The 26942-nt window shown below is 35.4% G+C and overlaps 1 protein-coding gene across 5 annotated transcripts; it reads left to right on the top strand.

Annotated features, from left to right (window-relative positions):
* The first annotated feature begins 1492 nt into the window (after positions 1-1492).
* Positions 1493-26942, top strand: LOC134847917 (proton channel OtopLc-like). 5 transcript variants are annotated; one of them, XM_063865201.1, is made up of 13 exons: positions 1493-1531; positions 12634-12985; positions 13165-13369; positions 13940-13993; positions 14669-14951; positions 15120-15305; positions 15747-15858; positions 16202-16448; positions 16737-16898; positions 23748-23967; positions 24983-25112; positions 25473-25709; positions 25978-26942. In XM_063865201.1, exons 2-13 carry the CDS (start codon positions 12743-12745, stop codon positions 26269-26271), a joined length of 2373 nt encoding a protein of 790 aa, XP_063721271.1. In that variant the 5' UTR covers positions 1493-1531; positions 12634-12742; the 3' UTR covers positions 26272-26942. The 5 variants fall into 5 exon arrangements, with proteins under 5 accessions (XP_063721271.1, XP_063721269.1, XP_063721272.1 ...); XM_063865199.1 differs by having other exon boundaries at positions 1514-1531; positions 12084-12985; XM_063865202.1 differs by lacking the exon at positions 1493-1531 and adding an exon at positions 11632-12235.

Genomic DNA, 26942 nt, shown 5'->3' with positions numbered 1-26942 from the left:
AAACTTTTTTAATTTTCGTTATTTTGTTTGAACAAAAAATGACAACGTCATAGAGTGGCAAATTGACTAAAATCTTTTCGGTGGTTATCAATTTTGCCTTCGGATTAATGTTCATTCTTCAGCTGAATTTGCAGCAGTATTTTCAGCCGCTATTCCATTCCTTATTTTCCTTCCACTTTTCCTTCCTGTTTATATTTCCATCTTACAATGAATTTCTTTTTATGCTGGTTTCTTCACTCTAACGTTGGAGCTTTACCATTGTAACCGTTATATTCATCTATACCAACTAAAGGCCAAGTCAACAAGAACAAATTCACATCGCACAAAATAGCGTGAAAAGATTACTACGTATATCTCCTACCTCTTTCCAATCTTACCATCCTACTTTTGTAATAACTACCAGTTTCAAATTTACACCACGTATAAATCAAATTACCTTATCAGACACAAGGGAGTTGTATAATTGGTGGCAGGACAATCTACCCTATTCCAAACTACCCGATACCATTCTACCCTATGCCATTATACCCTACATACCAATCTACCCTATACCAATCTACCCTATACTAATCTACCCTATACTAATCTGCCCTATATACCATAATGAGGTCCCATAATGTAATCTTTCAAAGTCCTAATTAGAATCGGAAAGATACAGCACGTGTTAATTCATTTGAGTCTAATTTTTTGGACTCAATTTGAGTCTTTCACTTAAGGAAATTGCTCTAAAGACTAAATCGCAATTAGAGCCTCAAAATCTGAAATTTGTTTCAATTAACAAGTTTTAATCCCCAATTTTCAAATCACGTACAAAAATGAAACAAAAACTACGTCAGTATATCAATTTCTTTGGAATATTATTTACCCGTAGAGGGCTGAAATTTTGGGAGGTAATAGAGGCCAATACCAAAAGATTTTTACCTTCTCCCTCACCCCGCCCCCCCAGTACCGCCTTGGCCTGGTACTGGGGGGTCTACCCCTCCTTTTGTGATCAACTAGTCAAACCCTCAGTAATTTTCGAATTTCATTCAAAATTTGATTTCTTGGTGATTTGATCTTTCGAAATTTTGATTTTCAAACACATGCATTATCCGCTACGCTATGTCGACTTGATGTGATATGACTTTTGTTTGTTGAAGAAATAGCCGCAACGCATTTCTATAGCAACATTGGATTAAAATTTCTGTTCGTTCATGCTTTGAATTCATTTCCATTTCGAACGCGCAAGTTTTACGTTGCTTTGATATTTTGTTCACGTGCGTCAATTATTCTTTGATCATAATTAATGGTTCTTTGATTTGTTTGGAAATATACTGTTTCGGATTCTTCAAGAGGATGGGGTAAGTTTCAATTGCTTTAATTATAGGGTAGAATGGTATAGGGTAGATTGGTATAGGGTAGATTGGTATGTAGGATAGAATAGTATAGGGTAGATTAGCACAGGGTAGATTGGAATAGGGTAGAATGTCATGGAACCGTATTAATCATGGCCGACAGTAACGATTCGATTTACTTCTCAAAGCTATAGTAGGTAAGATTGTAAAAAAAAGATTTCTAACACATTATTAGAAACAATAGGCCGTTTTTTATTGTCGCTAAAATTACTAGCTGTTTTAAAAAAAGTCAATTGATTTAAGCTTTTTCTAATTCGCAGCTGACCAGAAGCTTTTGAGATACTAACATTTTTTTTTCAAAAATATATATTTTACTCCAACTGCAAATAGAGTAAATAATGAAACGTTGCGCCCATTTTTATATTGTTTTCACCAATGACACATTTTTTCTCAGCTTTGAACTAAATGTGTCAAAAGACAACACATAGATAGTACTATATATGTTGTTCTTCCGACTTTTGAAAGAACTGACAGAATACTTCTGCCCGGCTGTTTTTTTTTCTACAGACTTTTTAACTATCCAGTTTTAACTAGCCATTTTGCATATAGTGAAGTTTTAAATAGACCAAATAGCATGCCTCAATTTAATTTGGAACAATTTCTAACAAGTTTTATAAATATTTCTGGCAAGGGTGTTTTTTTTTCTCATATCAAGTGTTGACTTTTTAATGAGCCAATTTTAACTTGTCATTTTGCTCTTAGCAAAAAATTAAATAGACCAAAAAGCATGCCTCAATTCAATGTGGAACAACTCCTAGCAACTTTTTTTTCGCCGCTTGCGCGGTCTTTGCGCAAAATATATCTATATGTCGCGTTGGTCATCCCAAATTGGCCATTTTGGCAATCTATAAACGCCATAAGCTTACGAAAAATGGTTGCAGGTGAAATATTTGTTCAAATTAACACTCAAGACAACAATACTTTTCAAACATTATAAAAATCAATCCGTCAAAAATGGCCAGTTAAAAAGTCAAAATTTGCATGGACAAAAAAAACACCCAAGCACAAATTTTCCGTCACACAAAGAACAATTATTGCAATTAGCAAAAAGATAAAAAAACAACTCGTGTAAAAAAAGCAAAAACAAACTAGAACACTGGGAATTCTGCGAAGTATACAAAAACATGTGTAGGTTCATTTAGTAACCTCCAGCAGCAAAAAAGTTCGTTGCAGTTTGAATCGACTCGCACGCACACTTTCGCGTCATCATAAGATCAGAATCAAAAACATTCTCTTACCTGCAACTTTTTTTTCGTTGAGTGTTCCTACATGCCACAGTATTTCGTCAGTATAATTTTGTGCTCGGGTGGTTTTACTCTCTCCAAAAATTAACTTTTTAACTAGACTTTTTTAGATTTTTGAACAATGTTGATGTCTGGGTGTCAAATTCAAAAACATGTTTCACTTGTGTTATTGATTAATTTTGAAAATTATTGTTCTCCAATGCGTAAGTGGCGGAATTATCCGCCTTGAAATGGTTTCAAATACAATTGATGCGCGCTATATATCTAATTATTATGCGACTGCTATCAGCAATTTAAACCACTTTTGCTTTATATAGCGATTATGGTATGAGTTCTTTCAGATTTCAAAATTTTTTTATTTTTGAGACTTCTATCATTATTAAGTTTCTGTGTAAAAATTTTAACATTTTTAATTTAATTAAAACTAGTCCATAAGTGTTGAAGGGCAGCCTGAACATTCTAGAACTTGACTCTTGGCTCGCAATTTTTGACAGATATTTTCTTAACATTCGAAAGATATTGTTGTCTTAAGATCAAATTTTAAAAATATTTCACCAGTAATCAACTTTTATTTTTTGGTAAACATATGGGGGCTTAACGATTGTCAATCGGCCAATTTGGGACAGTTAACGCGCAATATAATTCGTGCGATTAACGGGTAAGCGGATTTTTCGTTCTCCATAGAAATTGTTCCAAATTGAATTGAGGTATGCTATTCAGCGTATTCAGTTTCTTGCTATAGGCAAAATATACCACTTTTTACTTTACTTAGCGTGTGGGAGGATAATTTTGAGAAAAATCTCAAAGAAAAATTGAAAAACTTTTTTCATTTTTTTGAAAAATTTATCCATTATTTTAATTGAGCACAACACCATCAAGTTTACAATCATTCGAAACATTCAGGGCTTTGCCCTGGTACAATCGGTCTTGTTTTTGTAATGCTTTTATTATCTTCTGAAATATCTCAGACAGCACTCTATCTTGTTCCAAAATCAGTTGCGACGCCAAACGATTAATGTTAAAGGAAGAAAAAAGCAGTCGGAACACGGAGTTTTTTTAATAATACGAGCAGTCTTCACAACTTATAGGCAGTTTTAGTAAATTTAATCTGGTCGGGTATTATGGCCAATATTCAGTCAATTGCATTAGTCTCTAAAAGTTAAATGAGTGGCTGCCGATTGTTAAAATATGCAATTCGCAATCGAGAAATTGTTGCACGACCCTCATAATCTATAATTGTTGCTTGAAGTAGAAGTATTCTAACCCAACCCAGAGAAAAAACTCATTTAAAAAGATACATGCTGTTTTTATGTAGAAAATCTTCTCCAAGATTAAATGTTCTCTCTCACAATTTTCGGGTTCTCTCCTTTTTCAAAATCGAGTGTTGCATTGAGGGGATGTCTGTTTCTCTTCATCTGATGTACCTGTCCTAGCCACTTCAGTCGTAACTTTTGTTTCATTTTACCCGGGGAGTCACAATTCGCTACTGATATGACGTTGGTATTTGGAATATCTTGTCACTTGTGGGGATTTTGTTGAAACTCCCGGCAGCTTTTTTCGAAACTGGTTCTCGAAACTCCCAACAGCTTTTCCAATTGTGGCGTTGACTTCAGCTGTCCTGTCATATTTCCATCCAACTGAGTATTACTTCCAATGAGGCAAATGTGAACTGCACAAGCCGTGTCTGCAATGTTTATGTCATTTGGTGCCGCTCCAAATTGTCATTGCGGAGTGCTTCCTCCATTATCCAATCAATCGCAAAATCAAAAAGTAAAGGGTCTAGAATTGAGCCCTTCCATACTCCAGATAAAATGCTGAACTGCGGGACATAGAAACGTAAAAACTGCGACCTGACAGTACGTTTCCGAGTAAAGCATTCGCAATACAATCAAGTATTTTTTGTAGGAGTCCAAGATTATCAAAATTTTCCAGATGCAGCTTCTTTTGACACTGTCGAATGCAGCCTTGGAGTCGGAAAAAGTAAGGTTTGTCAATCTTTTACATTTCTTTCGTTGATCCAAGATCTGACGAATCGCGAAGACTGGTCCCTAAAACCTTTTTTTAAATCCTGCTTGCCTCAACCATCCATAGTAATCGGGCTCGAGCATGTTTTTAACAGTTGCTTCGAATTGTTTTGGGAAGACAGTTATCAACAGAGAAAAAAAAATTGTATTTTGCGCAGTCGCTTTTATCATTTTTCTTGCAAATAGGGTCAATTACCACTGTTTTCTACTCTAATGTACAGGGCGAATCATCCGTCCGCATAGAAGGAGCTCCGTGAGCTTCTCAGCTACCGCTTTGCCACCATCGAGGTAGAGCTCACAAAGATTATTGTCAAGTCCGGCCGCTCTGGTTCATTCGAAATTTTCTATAGCCTTCTAGACCTCATTGAGAATTGGCGGGTCAAGGTTTACTCAGTGAAAGGTTTTTGCAGGACATTTCCTAAGTCGCTATTTTTGACGCGGGTCGGTTTAGCAGCTGTTCGAAACGCTCGGCCCAATCTTCTTTTCGCTCTTTGAAGTGAGGACAGGTGGACAGGTAACTGATTATCTTGACCTTTTGCCTATATGCTTTCAGTTTTCACCGCAAAGTTGGCAAACAGATCTCCTCTGGAGTTCCGAGTTCCTTTTAATGAGCGCCCGATGCTCTGTATTTTTCCTTTCAAGGGAGAACCTACTTCTGCATTAAAATGTCCGCCAATTTCAAGCCTCTCTGTCCTGATGCAGTCTGTTGACGCTTCTGCTTTCATGAATAGAATTTTTCATTTTCTGATCTTTTTGCTATCTTTTGTTGGGGCGCATGCATAGATGATGGAGAGTGCCACATGAAGTCTGAAGTCGCATAATTTGAGTCCCCAGGCTTTCCGCTCCATGACGTTATTGGCTAGTCGATGTTGGATGCCAATTCCTACACTGTGCATGCCTCTGCTCTCTTTGCCGGCGAGCAGGAGGAATATTTGAGGATGGGTGGATCTATGGAGTCGTGGAGGATCTCAGTGACGTGTCCTGCGATTCTTGTTTCCTGGAACATAAGATATTAATATCATCCGTCTCGGGTTGTCAGCCAGTAAGTGCTTCGCTTCGGGCGTGAAGAATGTTTTAGGTTGCAAACCTCGGGGGAATTTTGGTTTGCTTGAGAGGGACTGAGGGAGGTTTGAATTTGACTTTGAAAGCCAACTTTGCTTGTTCACCTGGCGCGGCTTCGCCGGGTATCCCTGTTTGTGCTGGACTAGTAGCCGTGGAGTAGTCGGTTTTTCTCGTCTTTACGTGGTGTAGTGACTGTATGAAAACAGCTCAGAAAAACTTTTGTGTGCTTCATTTTTGCCGTATTTTCGCCCTCACCAAAGGACATGCCGTTCGGAGATTTTGTTCGTGGCCAAGGTATTCAACGTACATCTCAACAGTCTCGAAACTTATGGTTTGCTTCGGTTTCTTGGCGCAAATAAAAATTTGTGGATTTATTAGAGCAAGGTCAACTACCTGGATTTATATGTTTCAAAGTTCTGGGAAAAAAATGGTTGAGTTTCGACTGCTTTTTGACCTCTATGAAAAAAAGAACATTTCTCGTAAAATTGTCTAATCCAAGTCAAACATGTTCAAACGGTTCCACTGAAGGTGCGTATTGGCTCATGATTCTCTCGATCAGGCCTACTCGCTTACTAACTTACTCAGACCAGCTTAAAGAACGTATAAAAGACAAAAAAAACTGATCTTTTGTCCATTCCTCTATTTTGTCCATTCCTCCAATAAGCCTTAAAATGGCAAAAGTCGGACCAATTTTCCTTGACTCTAAGTAATCTTCTATGATTTTTTTTTCAAGCATCAAAAGTACGACAACTTGCGTGTCAATATTTTACCACACTTCACCGTAAATCAAATTAACTTCGGGATGGTGCCCAACCTTGAACTATGACCCTTCTACTATATGTATAGGAGCAGAAAAACCAGGTTGAGCAAAAGTAAATCATGTTTTGTTAAGTTATCATGCATGTTCAAAGAACAGATTGATAGGCAGTGCCCGACTTACATTTACACTGAACTCAACCTTTTTTCTACCGAGCTTGAGCTATGTTTCGGCTTTACTCGGCCTTAGTTTCGACCGTCTCGACTTTTTCAGTTATCAATTAAAGTGTGCAACTAAAAACTGAATTATTTTGCATAGTTTTTAGGTGTTTTTTTGGAAAGGTATTTAACCTGATAAGAAAAAGCAATCAGAATCACTAAAAAGCTGTTTTTTTATCATAAATTCATCGTTCTAAGTTGAATCTTCCTCTGATATTTTGAATTACTTTTCAAAATTGCGCTAAAGCTTTTGATCCCAAAAAGATTTTTAACAATCCTTGTTGACTGACCAAAAATGCTACACAAACAATTTTCGTAAAGAAAAAAAGCTACTCATTTACTTTTATGCAATTCCATTCAAACTGAAAATTGCTTGAAATGTCTATGATTAGTATATTTTTTCGTAAATGGAAAAAGCTACGCATTCACTTTTATGCAATTCCATTTAAACCGAAAATTGCTTGAAATGTCTATGGTTAGTATATTTTTTTCATATATGGAAATTGTATGACTAGAATTTTCCATTGTTGTTCCGACTTACGAAACGAAAGTAACGGAATATTTGTGCTCGGGTGGGTTTTTTTTTCTTCAGACAAATTTCGACTTTTTAACTAGCCATTTTTGACGGAATTTTTTTTCATATCATTCGAAAACTATTGTTGTCCTGAGCTCAAATTTGAAAAGAGATTTCACCTGTGATCATTTTCCGTAAAGTTATGAGGGTTTAAAGATTGTCATTTTGGCCATTTTGACCAATTTGGGACAATTAACGCGCGATATAATTCGCGCTAATAACGCGTAAGCGGAGATTTAATCCGTCTTAAAAATCGTTCCAAATTGGTTGAAAGAAGCTTATTTGCCATAATTGATTTGTTACAAGGAGCGAAATCTATTGTTTTGTACTTTATATGGCGTGTGGGGGGATGATTTTTATCGAAAAATTTTCAAATTTTAAAAAAAAGTTTCATTTATTTTATTTCATTTGATATTTTTATGTTGTTTATGATATTACTGCTCCATAAACGTTAAAAGGCAGTCGGAACATTCAGGGCTTTGCTCTGATACGAGCAGTCTTGTTGTTTTGACTTTCGATACGAAAATAACGGAATATTTGTGCTCGGGGTGGGTTTTTTTTTTCTTCAAACAAATTTCGACTTTTTAACTAGCCATTTTTGACGGAATTTTTTTATATCATTCGAAAACTATTTTTGTCTTGAGCTCAAATTTGAAAAGATAATTCACCTGTGATCACTTTCCGTAAAGTTATGAGGGTTTAAACATTGTCATTTTGGCCATTTTGACCAATTTGGGACAATTAAGGCGCGATATAACGCGTAAGCGGAGATTTAATCCGTCTTAAAAATTGTTCCAAATTGGTTGAAAGAAGCTTATTTGCCATAATTGATTTGTCAATAGTAGCAAAATCTATCACTTTGTACTTAATATGACGTGTGGGGGGATGTTTTCACAAAAAGTCTCAATTTTTTAAAAAAAATTTTTAAAATTTTTTTTTTATTTCATTTAAAATTTTAATGTTGTTTATGTTATTACTGCTCCATACACCTTAAAAAGCAGTCGGAACATTCAGTGCTTTGCCCTGATACGAGCAGTCTTGTTGTTCCGACTTTCGATACGAAAGTAACGGAATATTTGTGCTCGGGTGGGTTTTTTTTTTCTTCAAACAAATTTCGACTTTTTAACTAGCCATTTTTGACGAAATTTTTTTTTATCATTCGAAAACTATTGTTATCCTGAGCTCAAATTTGAAAATATATTTTACCTGTGATCCTTTTTCGTAAAGTTATGAGGGTTTAAAGATTGCCATTTTGGCCATTTTGACCAATTTGGGACAATTAACGCGCGATATAATTCGCGCTATTAACGCGTAAGCGGAGAGTTGATCTTTCTTATTAATCGTTCCAAATTGGTTGAACGAAGCTTACTTGCCATTATTGATTTGTTACAAGGAACGAAATCTATCTTTTTGTACTTTATATGGCGTGTGGGGGGATGATTTTTATCGAAAAATTTTCAAATTTTAAAAAAAAGTTTCATTTATTTTATTTCATTTGATATTTTTATGTTGTTTATGATATTACTGCTCCATAAACGTTAAAAGGCAGTCGAAACATTCAGGGCTTTGCTCTGATACGAGCAGTCTTGTTGTTTCGACTTTCGATACGAAAATAACGGAATATTTGTGCTCGGGGTGGGTTTTTTTTTTCTTCAAACAAATTTCGACTTTTTAACTAGCCATTTTTGACGGAATTTTTTTATATCATTCGAAAACTATTTTTGTCTTGAGCTCAAATTTGAAAAGATAATTCACCTGTGATCATTTTCCGTAAAGTTATGAGGGTTTAAACATTGTCATTTTGGCCATTTTGACCAATTTGGGACAATTAAGGCGCGATATAATTCGCGCTAATAACGCGTAAGCGGAGATTTAATCCGTCTTAAAAATTGTTCCAAATTGGTTGAAAGAAGCTTATTTGCCATAATTGATTTGTCAATAGTAGCAAAATCTATCACTTTGTACTTAATATGACGTGTGGGGGGATGTTTTCACAAAAAGTCTCAATTTTTTTAAAAATTTTTAAAATTTTTATTATTTCATTTAATATTTTAATGTTGTTTATGTTATTACTGCTCCATACACCTTAAAAGGCAGTCGGAACATTCAGTGCTTTGCCCTGATACGAGCAGTCTTGTTGTTCCGACTTTCGATACGAAAGTAACGGAATATTTGTGCTCGCGTGGGTTTTTTTTTTCTTCAAACAAATTTCGACTTTTTAACTAGCCATTTTTGACGAAATTTTTTTTTATCATTCGAAAACTATTGTTATCCTGAGCTCAAATTTGAAAAGATATTTTACCTGTGATCCTTTTTCGTAAAGTTATGAGGGTTTAAAGATTGCCATTTTGGCCATTTTGACCAATTTGGGACAATTAACGCGCGATATAATTCGCGCTATTAACGCGTAAGCGGAGATTTGATCTTTCTTATTAATCGTTCCAAATTGGTTGAACGAAGCTTACTTGCCATTATTGATTTGTTACAAGGAACGAAATCTATCTTTTTGTACTTTATATGGCGTGGGGGGGGATGATTTTTATCGAAAAATTTTCAAATTTAAAAAAAAATTTTCATTTATTTTATTTCATTTAATATTTTATGTTGTTTATGTTATTACTGCTCCATAAACGTTAAAAGGCAGTCGGAACTTTCAGGGCTTGGCCCTGATATTAGCAGTCTTGTTTTGTTTAAAATTAATTACTTCTCAAAATTCATTGGGTTGTGCTTGTAACCGAACACGAGTCACAAGGACCCTGGTCCCTGGTTACCAAAGCTTTGGTCACTAAAGGTTTCATGTACAATGCATTGGAAATAAGAATCAGGATACATTATACACAAAAACTATAACAAAAGTAACAACAAGCTATGTTTTGGCAAAAAATTTCATTTAAGTTTTAACTTTTTAATTTTGAAATTACCAATAATTATTCTTATCCATACATAAATGTGCAAACTGAAGAGTTGGGTTTTTGAGCGTTTTTGAAATTAATTGATTAGTAATCAAAAAAATAATCCGTTTTTACTGTATCCAGGACTACGTTATGCCCATCCAAACATTAAATTTTTGCATGCAAAAACATGAAAAAATGTTTGCCCGAGTACAACAACTATTTTGCGCTAGAAAAAGGTTTTTTAAGTTGTTAAGGAAATTTGAAAAAATTAGCAAATTTTTTTGAAGCCGCAATCGAAAAAAAACGCTATTCATGCAGTTTCCTTTTCTGGAAATTTTATGATTTGCATTTTTTTTTGCTAAAAGAAAATTTTGCTTGTATATTTATCACGGTACACCGACTTTTATGCCAAGAAAAATTTCTTGACAAAAAAGTTCTTATAAAATTCGAATTCACATTTTTACCAAAAAGTTTTGAAAGTTTATGGCTCCAATTTTTTCATAGACTTAACTTATGGAATTGTATGATCAGCATTTTCGGTCTATGGAGGTAAATCCGGGAAAGTTTTAATAAAATTGACATTTCCTTGCCAAAGGAACTATTAAATCTTGAAATCATGAATGGGTCCCCTTTGTAAGCAAATCTACTCAACTGATTGTTGCTGAATGCAAAACTGCGACCAAGGTATTTTTGAGCCATTTTTCTGTTCACCTTTAACTTCTTATTTATTTGAATTGTTTTGAAAAAACTGATCAGTGGGCAGTGCTCGACTGGTATGTTGTCTTGGCGCTACCTATAATTTGTCTTTTTGGCAGAAATTGGTCTATTTTGATTTTAGGCTCGACTTAAAAATGCTTCTCGAGCGCGGAATCTTGACCGCGCAAAACTGCGCCTTCTCGATTTTCAAAGTCAAAACAAAGTTTGAGCTTTTCAGCCCGGGAAGTTCAAAACATGCATTTTTCTATCGCTTTCTCTGCAGTTTCAAATAAAATTCCCTATAATGAATCCAAATTAGATCAGATGGCGTCAATAATCGCAACAATTTGAAATGGAGCGAATTGCAGTCATTATTTATGAACCTCACATTTCAACCACAATGGTATACCATAGAATGCTGATAAAAAATAGTTACTTTCTGCGTTATTTACAATTCATTTGATTCGACTAACAGCATTGCTCTAAGACTTCTCTGAGCGTAAACAAAAAAGTCCTATCATTGTTTTGAATGGAAGGCTTCTGTGTTTCTATGCTTGTATTTGATGTACTACCCTTTGAATATGGACGTACAGGGAAAAACCTGTGATCAAATTTGCCCAAAATGTGAACAATTTTATGTGCTCTTTTATTTTTAAGCCATCAGCAACAGCAGTAGTCCCTTGTATTATTTAGTAACTTGCCGTTCACTTTTTAGCCTCAACCTTTTCTTATTCTTATTAAACGCTAACTTGGTTAATCGGGCGAACCCGAAATAATACCAAGTGTTGCCTGGTATTCCAGCTAGCATGTTGTGGAGTCAGTAGTAGTGAATTTTCTGCCCTCATTTCTGCTGCTATATACTTGCCATTGAACTATTTTGGTGCCTTTATTCTGTGCGCGGTCAGTTTTATGTTATAGTAAGGGCTGGGTTCCGACTGTAACACCAAACGGATTTGAAGCCGAATAGTGAACTGGCCATATTCAAATGTTTTTCTCCGGATGTTCTTTTTTATTTCATTTTTTTTACATTTTTTGCAATTTTTAAGCTGTAAGGCGGGAAAAACTTTTTGAAACCGGTTTTATCATTGATTAAGAATTGGTTTGTCAATTTTGGAGCGTTCGGCTTCGAAAATGGTGAGCTTGTTGTCTTAGACCCGTGAAGGCGAGATACCATGCGTAGTAGCAACACAAAGAGACGGCCACGCTTAGTCTTATTTCAGGAAGGACTATTTGTTATTCAGCTCCGCGCTGCCATTTCTGTCTTTTTACCTGTCCTATTGCGTTACAACTCCAATTTTCTTCTATTTTTACTCTTTTTTCCCTTCAAATCTAGGATTGTGTTCCCACACACGTGTATAACGCATTGCTGTTAGTAAGTGAGATTCCTGATACACATTTTGATCAACTCTTCAATCCTTTGTTTTTTCAGATCGATAAATAAAAGGTTTTAGACTTAAGGACTTAAGATCGATCAAATTTAGGAGTTTTTACAACAGCGTTTTCCTTGGTGATATAAATTATTCATAATGCCAAGCTCTTTTTATGTCGTTTTAAAATTGCTCTGACCATTTAGTCTCTTAGAATTGCATTACAATTTCTTTAGCAGAGTGCGAGTATTACGACGTCAAAGTATCGCTTTTCGTTGTAAAAGAAAATTTTCAAATACTCATCGTAATCACTCGAAAATTCAATTGAGTCGACTAACATTTTTGTTTATTTAATAACTCCACATTTTGTTAACGTTTTATTTCGTGACTTTTCTGTTTTCAGCCACATTTACCTTGATGAAGAAGAAAAGTTGAAACCTTTTTTTGTAAAGGTTATAACAGACCGTATATATATAACTCTTTATTAACGAGTTGTTACAAACTGCTTCAAAATGTCTTCAATATTCGGAAAAGATCGTCAGTTTATGTCGGACCTCGAGTTGGAAGTCGCATCGTTCGTCGACCTCCCACTGCGCCCGGGCGACAACTCACCCGACAGCCACCGAAGATACGCCGGCGACCTTGAAATCCCGAACAACCTCCCGATTAATCGAATCGGCGAAAAACCGAGAAGTCCGAATCCACAGTCGTCGCATCACTCCCACATGCATTCGGCACCCGCGGACCATTTCCAGGTAGTTCTGGACTCCAGTCTTAATAAAGTAAAAAATATATGATGTATTTCAAATGAATTGATACACCTAGAACGTAATTATTTACTGAAAAATTAATAAATAAAACATGAGTATTGGAATAAGGAACTGAAAAATCAAAATAGAACAAAAAAAATAAATAAAACCGATATTATTTTCAGGATAACCTAAAGCACTTAATTGATATCACCCCGCAACACTCGCGACCCGGTAGTTACGTGACCAAGCCGGTGTCCAGTATGCAACAGAATGGTCCGAACGCCATTCCGTATAGCACCCCGCAAGTTCCGATCCCCTCAGTGCAGCCCATGCACTTTGACGACACAGATGGGGGACAACTGTTTGATAATTTGGAGGACGCACTAGGTATGACTCTTTCAGAGAAGTTAATGTATATTCTCACCTCCGTTGGTTGGCAGGTTATATAAAAATCAGCTCAAAATTTCGTATAACCTATATAAAATGGGCAATCTATATAAAATTTCTTGGCTGGCAATTTAAAAAATATATATATTGAATATTGACAAACAAGACTTAAACATAATTAAAAAGTGTGAAAGCGCCCTTTTATTTTCATCATTTCGAACTTAAAGATTGATGTAAAGTTTTGTGGGCTTGTACAACTGGCTTGATCGGTGTTTTTACTAAATGTCAGTGATTTTGACAAAACATTACTAATTTGGGTAAGAAGTATAAATATTTTACCTCCCATGATAAATAATGCTTCGCTTTCTGGTCTTATTGTATTACATGCTGCTCTTATTTTTAGTAACAGTTTCATTAATTTTATCTGACTCTTACAAACTGGCATCTCATTTTTCGAACTTGTGGCGATGGCGATGGCGATGTGGCTTTATTCTTTCCGGATGGAAGCACGCGTTCTTTTTGATATGGCATGTGTCTTTTATTAACTAAGTTTCATTTCGTTTCTTTCAGCCTCTCCGAGTGAAGATTATTTTTCACAACACCACCGCAGCCAATCATCAACAGGTATTTGGTCACTTCACCGAAGGTCATCTAAAGAGCCGAATGAATTTATTACTGCACAGGGGAGGCAAAAAAAAACAGCCGAGGGCGTAGGGTGTTATTTAAAAAAAACTATTGCGAAAGCATGATCAAAGTTCCACGTCAAAACAGCCCAGTTTTTAGTATTTTAAAATTTCAACCCGAAAGTAAACATCCCCGCTTTTTACAAACCCCCCTTTGAAAAATTGTTTATGTTGTTTCGAAGAAACTGCTCCTTTTAATTCTTCTGTCCGCACTGTACATTATTTTCTGTTGTGTCCAAATACTGCATATAACTTCATTTACCTGCTTCTGTTTGTCCGCTTCCATAGCCACATGTGATCATGAACCAAATTAAGTTAAATTAATTCATTGTATTCAGTTTAAAAGCCTCGATTTTAACCACAAATGAAATGCTCGACCCCACAAACACAATAAAAGCGACGCTGCTTGCTTAATTTTATGTAAATCAAAGCTTCTATAAAACTATTTTGAAAAAATAAACACTAATAACTTGAAAAGGTTTGAAACTTCTATGTTTTTTCATATGGTATGTTGTGTTTCTTTAGTTGTAGTAAATTAAGGAAGAGCAAAGTATTGATAAAGCAACATTTGTTCGCTCCTTGATTTGCTTTTTTGTTTAATCCTGGTTGGTTTTAGGACCAATAAGAGACACAAACAAACTACCAGACCCTCTTCAGCCAGACTTCCCGCCAATAAACCCGATGATCCACCAGAAACACTCCACTTCCGTCAAGTCCCTCAAAACTATCGGGAGAGAGCTGGAGTCAGCTAGTAACTTCGCCAACGCCCCCTTCACCGGGGCAGGGGGGTCAGGAGGAGTGGGTTACGGAGGGGGCTTCCACTCTGAGACACTGCCAATCAAACACTCGAGTCACCACTACCAGCCCAAACTATTCGCCCCAACTGCCCAGCAGCAAAAGTAAGACTAAGAAAATACAAATTTCACTTCTTTTAATAACAAAATTAATTGTTTAGTACAAAAATAGCTAAGTGATTTGCACACTTTATTTGTAAGAACCTTGGCTTAAAAAGCATGGAACGAAAATGAAAATTTATAAAAAAAATGTAGAATGTGTGAACTGTTTAGTACAATGATGGAGATCACGGAGACAGTTCCTCTGAAGAACTTCAGGCGTGACAGAGGGGGAGGGGGAGAGAATGAGGTGATAGACGAGGACGACGAGGACGACAGACACACACATATCTCCATGGCCACTTCAGTTGTCAGCACCATCCCACTCTCCACAGACCCATCTGCCACAAAGACTATCAGGTAATGGAAAGGGGGAAGTGGCGATGGGTAGGGGGTCATTCTCAAAGTCATTATCAAAATTTTCAATGCAAAATCTTGGAAACTTTTGGCAAGTTTTTTCAAGCGCGAGCTTTTGAACAGTTAAAGCAAAGGTCGTTTGCATCAACTACAAAAAATCAAAAGTATCAATTATGAAGTAGTTTGTAGTAACTTTCAATGATGTCAATTATTTTCTGATCGAGTTGTCCACTAAACTCCAGTAAAAACTAATTTTCTAACGCTTTTTTGCTAAATGTATATTTTGAAATCACAAGTTCAAAAGTTCTTGCTAGGCCAAATCATAAGAAATTGGTTTATGAGCCTTAATTTTCCTTCAAAATTTGCTTTAATGACGCTCGCCCGCCGTTCGAGCTGAGCAAAGTTTTCCGGTATGATGGGTGATTGCGTGTTCGTTTTTTCTAGTGCTCTGTACGCGATGCTGACTATCATAGCGGGAGCAGTGATAGCTACAAGGGGAGTTATGAGTGACGTCATATTACACGAGGAATACAACGACATGTTCGCCGGATACATGGTATGCATTCTCAGAACTGAATAGTTACAGGAAAATAGCTAGGCCAAACTTCTTGTGATCAATAACTTCGATGATAAATATGATGTCCAAATGCGAAAAAAAAGGCTGTGAACTTTTGCTGAGTTGATCATCCATTTGTTCAAATTGCATCAAAATCTGTCAAAAAATTATCAAAAAAGATAACATTTTTTTGGGGATGATACTTTTTTGAATCCTGAATTGAGTTCGAAACTGCCTCGGTTGATCGTGGAAATCACGACTTTCAGGTTTTTTTGGGTTCAACTGCTAATTTTGATAGTGCTAACTTTTGATATTTCTCTTATATAGTACTTTTCCTTTTTAGTTTGCCATGGGATCCCTGGCGTGTCTCTATCTGTGCGCCTCCGCCTCCTACTCCAGACGCCAGAGCAATGCTCCAGTGGACCACCACAACGGCAGCATCTACATCTGCGTCGGACTGTTCGTGTTCTGCATTGGGAGTCTCACCCACAGTGGCATGGTGGTGGCAGAGACATTTCAGTACTCGGAGGAGGGGGCATGTATGGTCAATATTAGACTCATACATCTCGGATTGAGAGTACTATTCCAGGGTAAGGCCATAGTTTTTTTCACATTGGACATTTAAAATGAGCAACAAGACTGTGATTCCGTTTTTGAGCCACATTTAAAATAGTTTGTTGTCATAATCAGGTGCGTAATCAGGACTTTCTCCATGGGGGATGAAATTTAAAAAAAAATTCAAAATTTTTGTCGATATTTTTTTAGGTCGACCAAACAATTGATTATCCGAGATCCCTCAAATCACTACAATGACCATATTTCTCCTCTATAAGTCAGTATCTCTTATGTAGTAATTCTGCAACTCGAGCTTGTTTTAGTGGCGCAGCTGTTCGTGCTGCTGCTGCACTCCAAAGTGTGCATCCAGGGCTGTGTGGGTCTGGCGAGGTTCTTCATCGCCCACATTATCGCCACGGACTTCTTCCTCTGGTTCATCCTCTCTGTCAAGGAGACCCAGGAGAGCATAGTCGCCAATATACCCAGTTAGTCAAGCGACACTAGATGAGCTCATTACTTTTATGCGAAAAAAGAATTTTGAGTTTGCGCGATAAGTAATTTTTTGGCAAACTTTATCACATAATTATAACTGTTTGCATTGTTTCGTGTTGAAAAAATTCGTCAACAATCTTAGAAGTCCCTCGTCACTGCGTCTAAAGTTAATATGCTTTTGAATTGGTTGAAATTAAAGACAGAACCTAATTAGCATCATCCGATTAGGTCACTTTGAAGGAAGACTAAAGTTGTTGTTGCCTTGATAAAAAAACTTGCAAAAAGTTTTCTAGCGTGTTCCAAATTACTCGAAAAATTAATTTTTCTTTTATATTTTCAACTTGGCTTGAAAAAAAGTTAACTTTTGATCATTTCTTGATTCAGCTCGAAATGTTGTCGTTGCTTGGGGACTCAATTGCATTGTTAAAATGCTTTCGTTGATAATCATGAACATTAAAACGATCTACAAATTAAAACGATCTACAAAGTAGCCTTAAAATCACTGACTTTCATTTTGCTTTTCGCTTTTTTCACCTAATAACTGACACTGATCAACATTTCTTTGAATATGACTTTCACATCATGGAAACTTGTTAGGCTAAAAATCCCCTTTTACTCAGTCATTAAAACTAGTAGAGCAACAAATGACTACGCGCACACACACATACACGCCAAAGGTATACATTATTTTAAAAAAAAAATTAGATACCTCATTGCCAAAAAGCTGAAAACTGAGCACACATGTTTAAAACTAAAAAAAACTTCAAATTTGAACCGTATATTTTGGTAAAATACTTTTTTATTGGTTAAAATTTATACGCAAGGTATTTTCAAGTCTCCGTGCTTTATAAGCTTTTTGGCCAATTAAGATTCCTCAAATAAAGTTCCTCAACATTTTGCTTAATAGTTTTTCAAAGCAAAATTTTATAGAAATGCAAGCCACAGCCTCTCAAATATGAAAAATTTGACAGAAGACGAATTGAATTGACTAGTATAGCTCAAGCCATTTCATTACATTCAGTACCTACTTTAAAAAAAGTCAGGGCAAACACTTATTTAAGAAACTCATGGATTTTACGAGGAAGTTTCTTTTTTTTAGCAAACTCATCTCAAACCAAAACATTCCTTTTTAATTGCTTTTATATCGTTTTTGCTAACATACTTGAGTTTTTCAGTTGTTCAGCTTCAATTGATGAATTCCGTTGCTGGAATTTCATCAGTAATAATCTATTATAAAGTTTTTAGTGACAAAAACATTAAACAAAACATTCGGTTATAGATGCCAGTTTTGAAAATTAAATTGATTTTAATGAATTATAATCTATTTTTTCCTAAGAAAAAATCCATTTTATTTTCTATTAAAATCGATTTAATTCTCAGCAAATTTCTTTGATAATTGACTTTTTCTCCTTAAAAATCCATTGTAATCTTTTTTTTTCTCCAGAAAAATGGTTTACTCAGCTTGTTGCACTTTTTCTGCAGAACTAAGACAAAACAAAAATAACTTCTGAAGTAAATAATATTAAACAACTTTAGAAAAAACGAAATCAGTTCACCAAATCATGTATTTTTTCCTGCAGTTTTTTTTTCTAGTTGCACCTCTGTTTACCCCGGGGAGAGGTAATCATCATAAACTTTAGCTCTTTATCCCAATTTTAACCCTCCTAGTATTTTAAATCCTTCGCTCCTAGCACCCACGTTCAGTAAACTGGGAGGGGGGTTTAATTTGGGGTGGGGGTTATCTGGGTAGGATTTTTTAAAGAAGACTTGGTGGAGTTTTCCTTCAGTCAACCCCCCTCTCCCATTCAACCCTCAAATCCCCCTTCATCCATCAAATACCCCCCGTTCAACTATTTTCAACCATTGAACAACCCCTTTACTTGAAAGTGGGGGGAGGAGCAGTGGGCGAATGGCGATAGTAAAGTTGGGCGAAAGTTGCACTAAATAGGAAATGAAATAACTTTGAAAAAACTGCAAATTTCATCAATAACAACTGAAAAAACTCTATTTAGTATAACCGATCAAAACGGATTATTTTGAAATAAAAACTGTTGGGATTATGATCCACTTTTAATCGCTTGCATTTGAAATTTATTGAGACTGACAATGAAAATCCATTATAATCGATCATTATCCAGGAAATTCCTGTGGGTTCATAACTTAGAAGTATTAAAAAACTAGTAATTCTTTAGACGTTTCTCAAAAACAATGTATCATTTATTGACCTGAAATGTCTGTAAAAAAATATTAACTTCCGCTGGACAAAATTATTTTTTCTCTCTCTAAGTTGATAAACGTTTTAGCGCTTCTTCTTTTTGCTACAATAGAAAAATATTTGACCGCAGTTTTATATTGACGTTTTTTCTATCCAGTCTTTTTTCTGCAGAAAATATATTGCTGCTGGTGGAAATTTTTGACTGCAAACGCTGAAGTGTTTTTTTAGAGTAAATGTTTCGTATGAATTGTGCAAATAGATATCGAGGCAGTTTTCCAGGACAAGTGAACTCTTTTAAAACATGTCGTTTTTTCTTTTATTGACAGTATTGTTATAACTCCTTGTCGCATTCCGAGAGCACTACTTTGCGGATGGATTCTTAAAAACTGGTGCAAGATTAGTTATTGCACGCATAGAGAGTATATGCTGCAATCCGCTTTTAGCAAAACTTAAGGGGCCTTTAGCAAAAGTTAAGCAAAATTCAAGCAAATTAGACCAAAGGCGCCTTCAGCAAAACTTAAGGGTTGGTCGCCGAAAATGGGTTTCATGAAATAAAACCAAAGAGTCCTCAAATTTGTTTTTTTTTAAAATTTTTTTTTTTTTCAAGTCTTTTTTTAAGGTTAACGATTTTGAGCTGAACAAGTAAAAAAAGTCGCATTTTTTCCAAAAATGAGGTCATAAACTATCTGACGTATAAAAAAAAACCCGGTGTCGAGTTCGTAAATATGTTTTCAGAGCGCGTGGACCGAAAAATTAATTGAATTTAATGATCTGGAAAAAGGCTAAAAGGTTGAACCTACTGTGAATAGATACAAACATAAAGAGGCCCGATTTGTTTGTCGTCGAAATTTCCCAAATCGAATTCGAGAATTTCCGGTCGAAAGATAAAATCACTGTAAATACCATTTCAGTTTACTTGGAATTTAACTACGGATTAGCGGAAAGATTTTCCCCACAAAACATGTTATGCTCTGTCAAAGACAAAACTATGTCCCTGTTTTAATGACAACATTTTGAAGTTGACAAACAGAGACTATGTCTTATTATTCACGTGACTGGAAACAGTTTGGAGTTATGAACTCAGATTAAACAGCTCCGAGCGTTTGGCAGGCTGCGCCAGAAGCTGTTCTAGTGTTTTTATGACGAAAGTTATATAAACTGTGTTAAGCTCATGTTACTTTACCATGACGAAAACAATTTGACCGTAATTTGCACAAAGCTTTCAGGCTTTCGCATAAACTGTTCCCAAATGATTTTTTATGTTAATTTCCGCGGAAAATTTTGATTCCTAATAAGAATGGTTCTTCGAATAACAGTACAGCAAACTAATTCCGACCTGTGTCGACCAAAATTGTCAAAAAGTTGAAAATTGTCGAGAAGTACAAAATCACTAGAGTCTCCAACCGGGACTCGACCATCTGCCGACCCAAAGGGTCCCCCTTTGTACTGCTTTGACATATCCATTTTATAAATTACCGACCCTAAAAGTTTTATAAAGTAGAGTTTGGCGCCAATTGTTCTAAATTTAGGGGGAGCGCGCGCAAAACAAAATTCAATCCAAAAACTGCTTAAAAATAACTTTGTTGGCCTGATGTTCGGCGGCGCAGAGTTTTCGATTTCTCAGTCATGCTAGTTTCAGAAATAAAGCTATCAAAATGATGCTAGTCGTTACATTATTAAGTTTTCAAATTTTTATGCTAATGGAGCGGACTCCCGACATCCTTCTTCCCCCAAAATTAAGATCCGACAACACTCGAACCCTAGGGTTGATACATAAGCCAATCCCAGCAACTCCCACAATCACCAAAAATTTTCAAGATGTAACTATTTAAGTGATTTTGTGCTTGTACGAATAAAAATAGCCGGTTGATGTCCAAGAGGTGCAAAATTGCCCGGCTACAGTAATCCAATTAAAACCTGGGTAAAAAAAAACACACAAAAAATATATTTCAAACTTTCAGTTTCTAATTATAATGGAAGCTTGTCAAATTAGAAAATAAACTGCAAAATTGAAATAACTGTAGAAATTCTTTACTGACAATGAACAGTTTACAACCGTTTTAATGAAGATGTATAACTGAACTTATGCCTAATTATACACATATACGCACAAAAATAATGCAAAATTCATTTTAATTCAAATCAAAAATAAGTAAAGGGAAATTCAAGCAAACAAATTAATTTTTTTTGAAGAATGTTCAAAAATCATAAGTAGAACTATAGTTTCCAATTCTTCTCGGAGTCTCGGCTAAGATGATGTATGTAATCATCATAGTCTTCTGTATACATAATAAATTATTTGGAAAAAGATGGACTGCCTCATATTAGCACAATTGCTGAAAAAAAAAACATTGACAATTACTGAAAAACATGCATTTCTTTTTTTATTTAATTCAAGTTCAAGTCAGTTTAATTTTATAATATTTTGTGTTCCGACTTTCGATACGAAACTAACGGAATATTTGTGCTCGGGGTGGGTTTTTTTTTCTTCAGACAAATTTCGACTTTTTAACTAGCCTTTTTTGACGAAATTTTTTTTATATCATTCGAAAGGTATTGTTGTCTTGAGCTCAAATTTGAAAAGATATTTCACCTGTGATCATTTTTCGTAAAGTTATGAGAGTTTAAAGATTTTGACCAATTTGGGACAATTAAAGCGCGATATAAATCGCGCTATTAACGCGTAAGCGGAGATTTAATTCGTCTCATAAATCGTTCCAAATTGGTTGAAGGAAGCTTATTTGGCATGATTGGTTTGTTACAAGTAGCAAAATCTATCTTTTTATGTTTTATATGGCGTGTGGGGGGGGATGATTTCAAATAAAAATTTCAAATTTAAGAAAAAAAAAATTCATTTTGTTTTATTTCATTCAATTTTTTAAATGTTGTTACTGTTGCTCAATAAACATTAAAAGGCAGTCGGAACATTCAGGGCTTCGCCCTGATACGAGCAATCTTGTTCGGAAATTTAGCGACAGTTGATCGGCCAAAGAAAACTAAAGGAAGTCAGTTCAAATTTACAAAAACTCCTTTCGTAGTGTTTAGGTTGAACAATTGATCTTTTTGCGATCTATCATTTTCGTTTTAAATTACCAAAAATTGATTTGATGAGACTTTGATTGCTTTTAGTGTCTTCATTATCAAAAAAATTCGTTATGAAAAATCATTATAAAAAATCTTTCAACTGGATATACATCAATTTTGTTGGCAATAAAATCGAGTTGTTTTCTACATTAGAAAAAACGCTTAATTTCTATACTGTTAGTTTGATAAATATATATCTGACATATGTTCGGGTTGGAATTCAAATAAAGATCAATAGAGTTTTGGCGTTTGAGACTTGCTTGAGGCACCTAATCCGGGTTGGCAAAAATTCGGATCATACAACATTACGCTCATGAAGCAAGCAATTCACCCGCCTAGAAAAAATTCTGACGTCTAGAATGTTGTTCACACTGTGATTTTGCACATAATGAGAGAGCAAAAATTTTTTGGATTTTTTCTAAAAGCTTGTCAAATAGTTTTCATAGTTTGAAATTGTATGACTAACATTCATTTTGAAACAAGTTTTACATAGTTTTCCGATTTGCTGTATCTAAATTGTGTATCAACCATGTTGTGTATCAACTATGAAAGTGGAACGTCGTCATATTTAGTTTAAATTATTTCTGTTGTTGTAAAAAATGTATACAAAATAATGCTTTTCATAGTATTTTTATGACAAGAAATTGTTTGACTAGCATTTTTAGTGCGAAGATTAACCCGGAAAAAAGGGCGGGAAAAATCCCATTCTACACCATTGTTCCTCCCCTCTTCGTAAAGTGGTCGGAACCAAATTCTAGTCAAAATTAACATTTCCAGATATGCGAGTTGCTGTGCTGATAACAAAAAGGTTCCGACAAAATGTTTTTTGAAAAAGAAATGAAGTGTCGTTGTTGTTCCGGCCATTTGAAAAGTGTGGAGGAACTTTGTATTCGGGTATGTTTTAATTTTTCTTCTTTTTTTCTTTTTGTTTTCCACAAAAAATCAAGTACCAAAATAGTTATGGGAATGGGTCGAGTGATATTCCAAACTAAAGCCCTTTCAATTTTGATTCAAACTACCCTAAAGATTTGAAAAAAAAACTCCTCTGTATCGAAAAAAAAACTGGTTTAAAATTTTTGATTTTCATTTCAATTTTGAGCGAATAGAGCGAGCCGGCAGGCCTAAAGCAGCCTAAGTGTGCTTAATTTAAGCCCTGAAAAGTTAGTTTTAAATAACTAAATTTAGCTATTGGAGTTTTTAGCGCCATTTTGAGAGTCAAATACTTTTTTTAAAAGTTCAATAATTTACCTGCAAGCAAATTTGGAAAAATTATTGGGTTCAGTTTGCTAAGCATTTGTGAGAAGAGAAGAATAATTCTCAGTAAGTTCTCGAAATGTGGCCCCCAGATCCATTTGTGCATGTTGTACAGTATATATCCATTAGGTTTACCTTTCGCTATTTTAGGTAAGAAATTTGTGCGAGTTTTCGTACTAAGTGTTCTAAATCTGAATTTAACCGGAAGAAAAACTCAAAAAAAATTAAAATTTATGCAATTTCACGGGTTGCTGCGTCACCAAAGATTATATATACTTGATTGTATCAGGACACTTTCACAACATCCGACTGGCGTGTGAGAGAAACTTCGCCAACTCCTTCACTGACCTGGAGGAGGAGTCGACTCCTATTCTGTTCCCGATGGCAGTGGCCTATTGTGTGGTGGCCGGCTGCATCATGGGCATCATGTGGGAGAATGTGGGCAAGAATTATGCCATAGAGCACAGGGAGGAGAGTCAGGAGGAACACGACAAACAACTAGAGTTCAAGTTAGTAAAGGAGAAAATTCTAAAAAAAATACAACAGATAAGAATTATTTTCAAAGAGCAATCTGCCAAGTTGAGCAAAGATTGCATCTAAAATTTATTTATCCGTAGACTTTGAGATATAAAGTCTGTCTGAAAATCTAAATTTGGTATTAAAGTTTTTGAAACAGTTCGTTTGCTATTTTGTCTACGACCACCTAGACATAAAATGAGCCCTTGCATTTCAATTTTGTAACTTTTTTGTGAGGAGACGCACTTTTCACTTGCGCCAAATTCTCAAAAATTTCATGATTTTATGTTAAATTGAGAATTGAACCACACTTCTCAAGCAGAGATTTCAAAAGTTTACCCCCTAACACACCGGTTCTTATCAAATTTTCTGAGAAAAAAAATGTTTTTTTTTTGTCGTAAAGAAAAAAAGTTTTTGTTGTTTCTGGAAAGTTATTTGATTAGCATTCTTTTTGGAAACTTTCCAAATAATACAGCTATTTCATAAAATGTAGCCCATTATATAATTTCAGTTTACATTTTTCTAAGTCCTTGATAATTTGTTTTATGATTTCCAATAAAACAAAAATTGTTCATGAAAAAATGCTAGTCATGCGGTTTTTATAGTTGGAAATTGTACAATAAGCATTTTTTTCAGATTTTATGAATGGAATTGTTTGATAAGCTTGTTTACTCTGGTTGTGGTCAACCCGGGTTATGAACTCTCTTTGAGGTGTCAAACACTCTTTCTGAAATGTGCTATTTAGAATTTCTTTTAGTTATGAATTTGACCAGAATCATAAAAAATATTGTGAACCAATGAAAATATTTGAACAGTTTTTGCAACATAGCTGAATGAAAAATGTTTACACCGTTTCTCTTTCATATATTGCGAGGAGGTTAGAAATTGGAGAAAAGATGGGAAACTGGAAATTTCTACACCATCGTTACTTCCGACTTCGCGAAGTGGTCGGAACAACAAGAATTATCCAATAATTTTAGAAGTATTCACGCTCGGTTGCGTTTGCAGGTGCAAAGATGGAGTGATGGGTGTGATGTGGGGCAGTCTGGCTGTGGCCAGTAGTGTCTGTGTACTAGTGTTGTATGTCTTCTTCTCCACAGACATACACATCACCCAATACGTCATCTCAGTATACCAGGTACGCAACAGAACATATAGTCTTTGACAGAAATTCAGACCGAAACATCCTCTTTGGCAGATTGAGACTTGATTTTTGTCTGAAAAACTAGCGTTTTTAGGCAAACTTTTTTAAAGATCGATCTTAGAATTTTTTGATGCATTCTGCTTGTCCAAAAAGTTTTTTTTTGTCATTCTCTACAGCATCCTTTTATCAGTACACTTTACTTATAGACTGTTATTATGTATATCTTACCCTTTCGCTTTCCAAGTTTCGTTTCCTGTTCCTAGTCACACTAAGTTTCCAAATCACAATTCCTGCGTTACCGATTAACTTATTAATGATTGCACAAATAATAAGATGGCAGTCCGTCTTTTCTAGGGCTTCAACGGAGTGTGGCTGGGCATCATGATCCTCCTGCTGCCCATAGCCCTGTGTACCCTGAAGAGACATAGAAAACAGGACCACTACCACAACACCCTCAACAAACCCATCCTCATCGTGACCACTTGTGGCGCTTTCGCATACTGTGTCCTCAATATTATGGCCGCCCTGCTAGAACTGTTGACCTCGAGAAGCTACTCGTCCATAGCCTGTGTCGGCTCCTATTCTTTACAGGTAAGCTGGAACTTCTTAATTCCATACCAATGGTTGTCTTCTTGTGTGCTTTTTAATTTTTTTTGTCACTGAGAAGTTTTAATCTCATAGAAAATGGAACGCGATAGAAAAGTGGCACAAATGTAACAAAAAACTAAACCTTTTTCACTTTGATTTTAAATATAATTTTTAAAGGGTATTTTCCATTTTTTTTTTGTAATATTTTCAATGAAAAATGTGATGTTTCTTTGCTAGCATCAGCTCAATACTAAATAAATGTTTTGTTCAGGCGGTTGAGACTGCTTTTCAAACCGTCTACCTACTGGATGGACTACGCAGGTGTCCCAGACGGAAGAGAAAGAAACCGTCCAAGTCATTTGTCATCTTCTTCCTCCTTGTCAACATCACCCTCTGGATCACCATCATATTCGAACTGAAAGAGAGCAGTCTCAACCCCTTCCCTGAAGAGTTCTACGGCATACTAAACTGGCAAATTATTCTACACTTTATAGGACCCATAGCTAGTCTGTATAGATTCCATTCCGTGTGTTGTCTCATAGATGTCTGGAAGTTTGCTTACTAACAAACCCGATTTCCTTGGGATCCTTAGGACACGTGTTTACTATGCAACATCTGGGATTTAACCTCTTCATGATTGTCTGGAACCTAGTATAGATTTGCAACGCTGTGTGATTTTGGGATACACGATAAACTAAGATTACCTGAAAATTCTGAACAATCTGATTAACAGCTGGAGTATATATCAGGCATCGAAACCAACTTAATCAAGATGAGAGGCTGCCTTAATAACATGATCTGGAAGAACCGATCTTGGATACTTGCAAATGGAGAAATAAGCTATCTGCCAATGCACGAAAACCTAAAAATCTGCAACTCGAAAACTATTTCATCAGTTTTAAAAAAATGGCCACGGCTGTTATAACAACGTTTGCTTTCTAGTATTTCAAACCTCTGTTTCTGTAATAAAAAAAGTTGCGCTTATTACAAACCCTAACGTATTTCAATAATCTTTCAAACTTATAATATTGCATTTTTTGCACCGAGCGACCAATTCTTTCTTTTTTGATGCGCAATAAATCCTGTAAAAACCACTTCTAGACTTCTGATAGATTTTTGTATAGATGTATCGTGGAAAACTTTTAGGTTCAGATCTCTTATTTACTTATTTGTATGCGATATGTGCCATTTATTAGAGAAAAAATTAATGCCAATTTTAATAAATTGTTTCATTTT

The sequence above is a fragment of the Symsagittifera roscoffensis genome, chromosome 6 (genome assembly GCF_963678635.1).
Source record: "Symsagittifera roscoffensis chromosome 6, txSymRosc1.1, whole genome shotgun sequence".
Lineage (NCBI taxonomy): Eukaryota > Metazoa > Xenacoelomorpha > Acoela > Convolutidae > Symsagittifera > Symsagittifera roscoffensis.
The sequence above is the reverse complement of the archived record's forward strand: the minus strand, read 5'-3'. Positions and strand labels throughout refer to the sequence as shown.

Bases quoted from the DNA above. Each gene is read 5' to 3' on its own strand.
- LOC134847917 (XM_063865201.1), top strand. From the start codon at position 12,743: ATGTCTTCAATATTCGGAAAAGATCGTCAGTTTATGTCGGACCTCGAG. The intron at 12,986-13,164 runs GTAGTTCTGGAC...TATTATTTTCAG, and splicing joins CACCCGCGGACCATTTCCAG to GATAACCTAAAGCACTTAAT. The intron at 16,899-23,747 runs GTTAGTCAAGCG...TGATTGTATCAG, and splicing joins CATAGTCGCCAATATACCCA to GACACTTTCACAACATCCGA.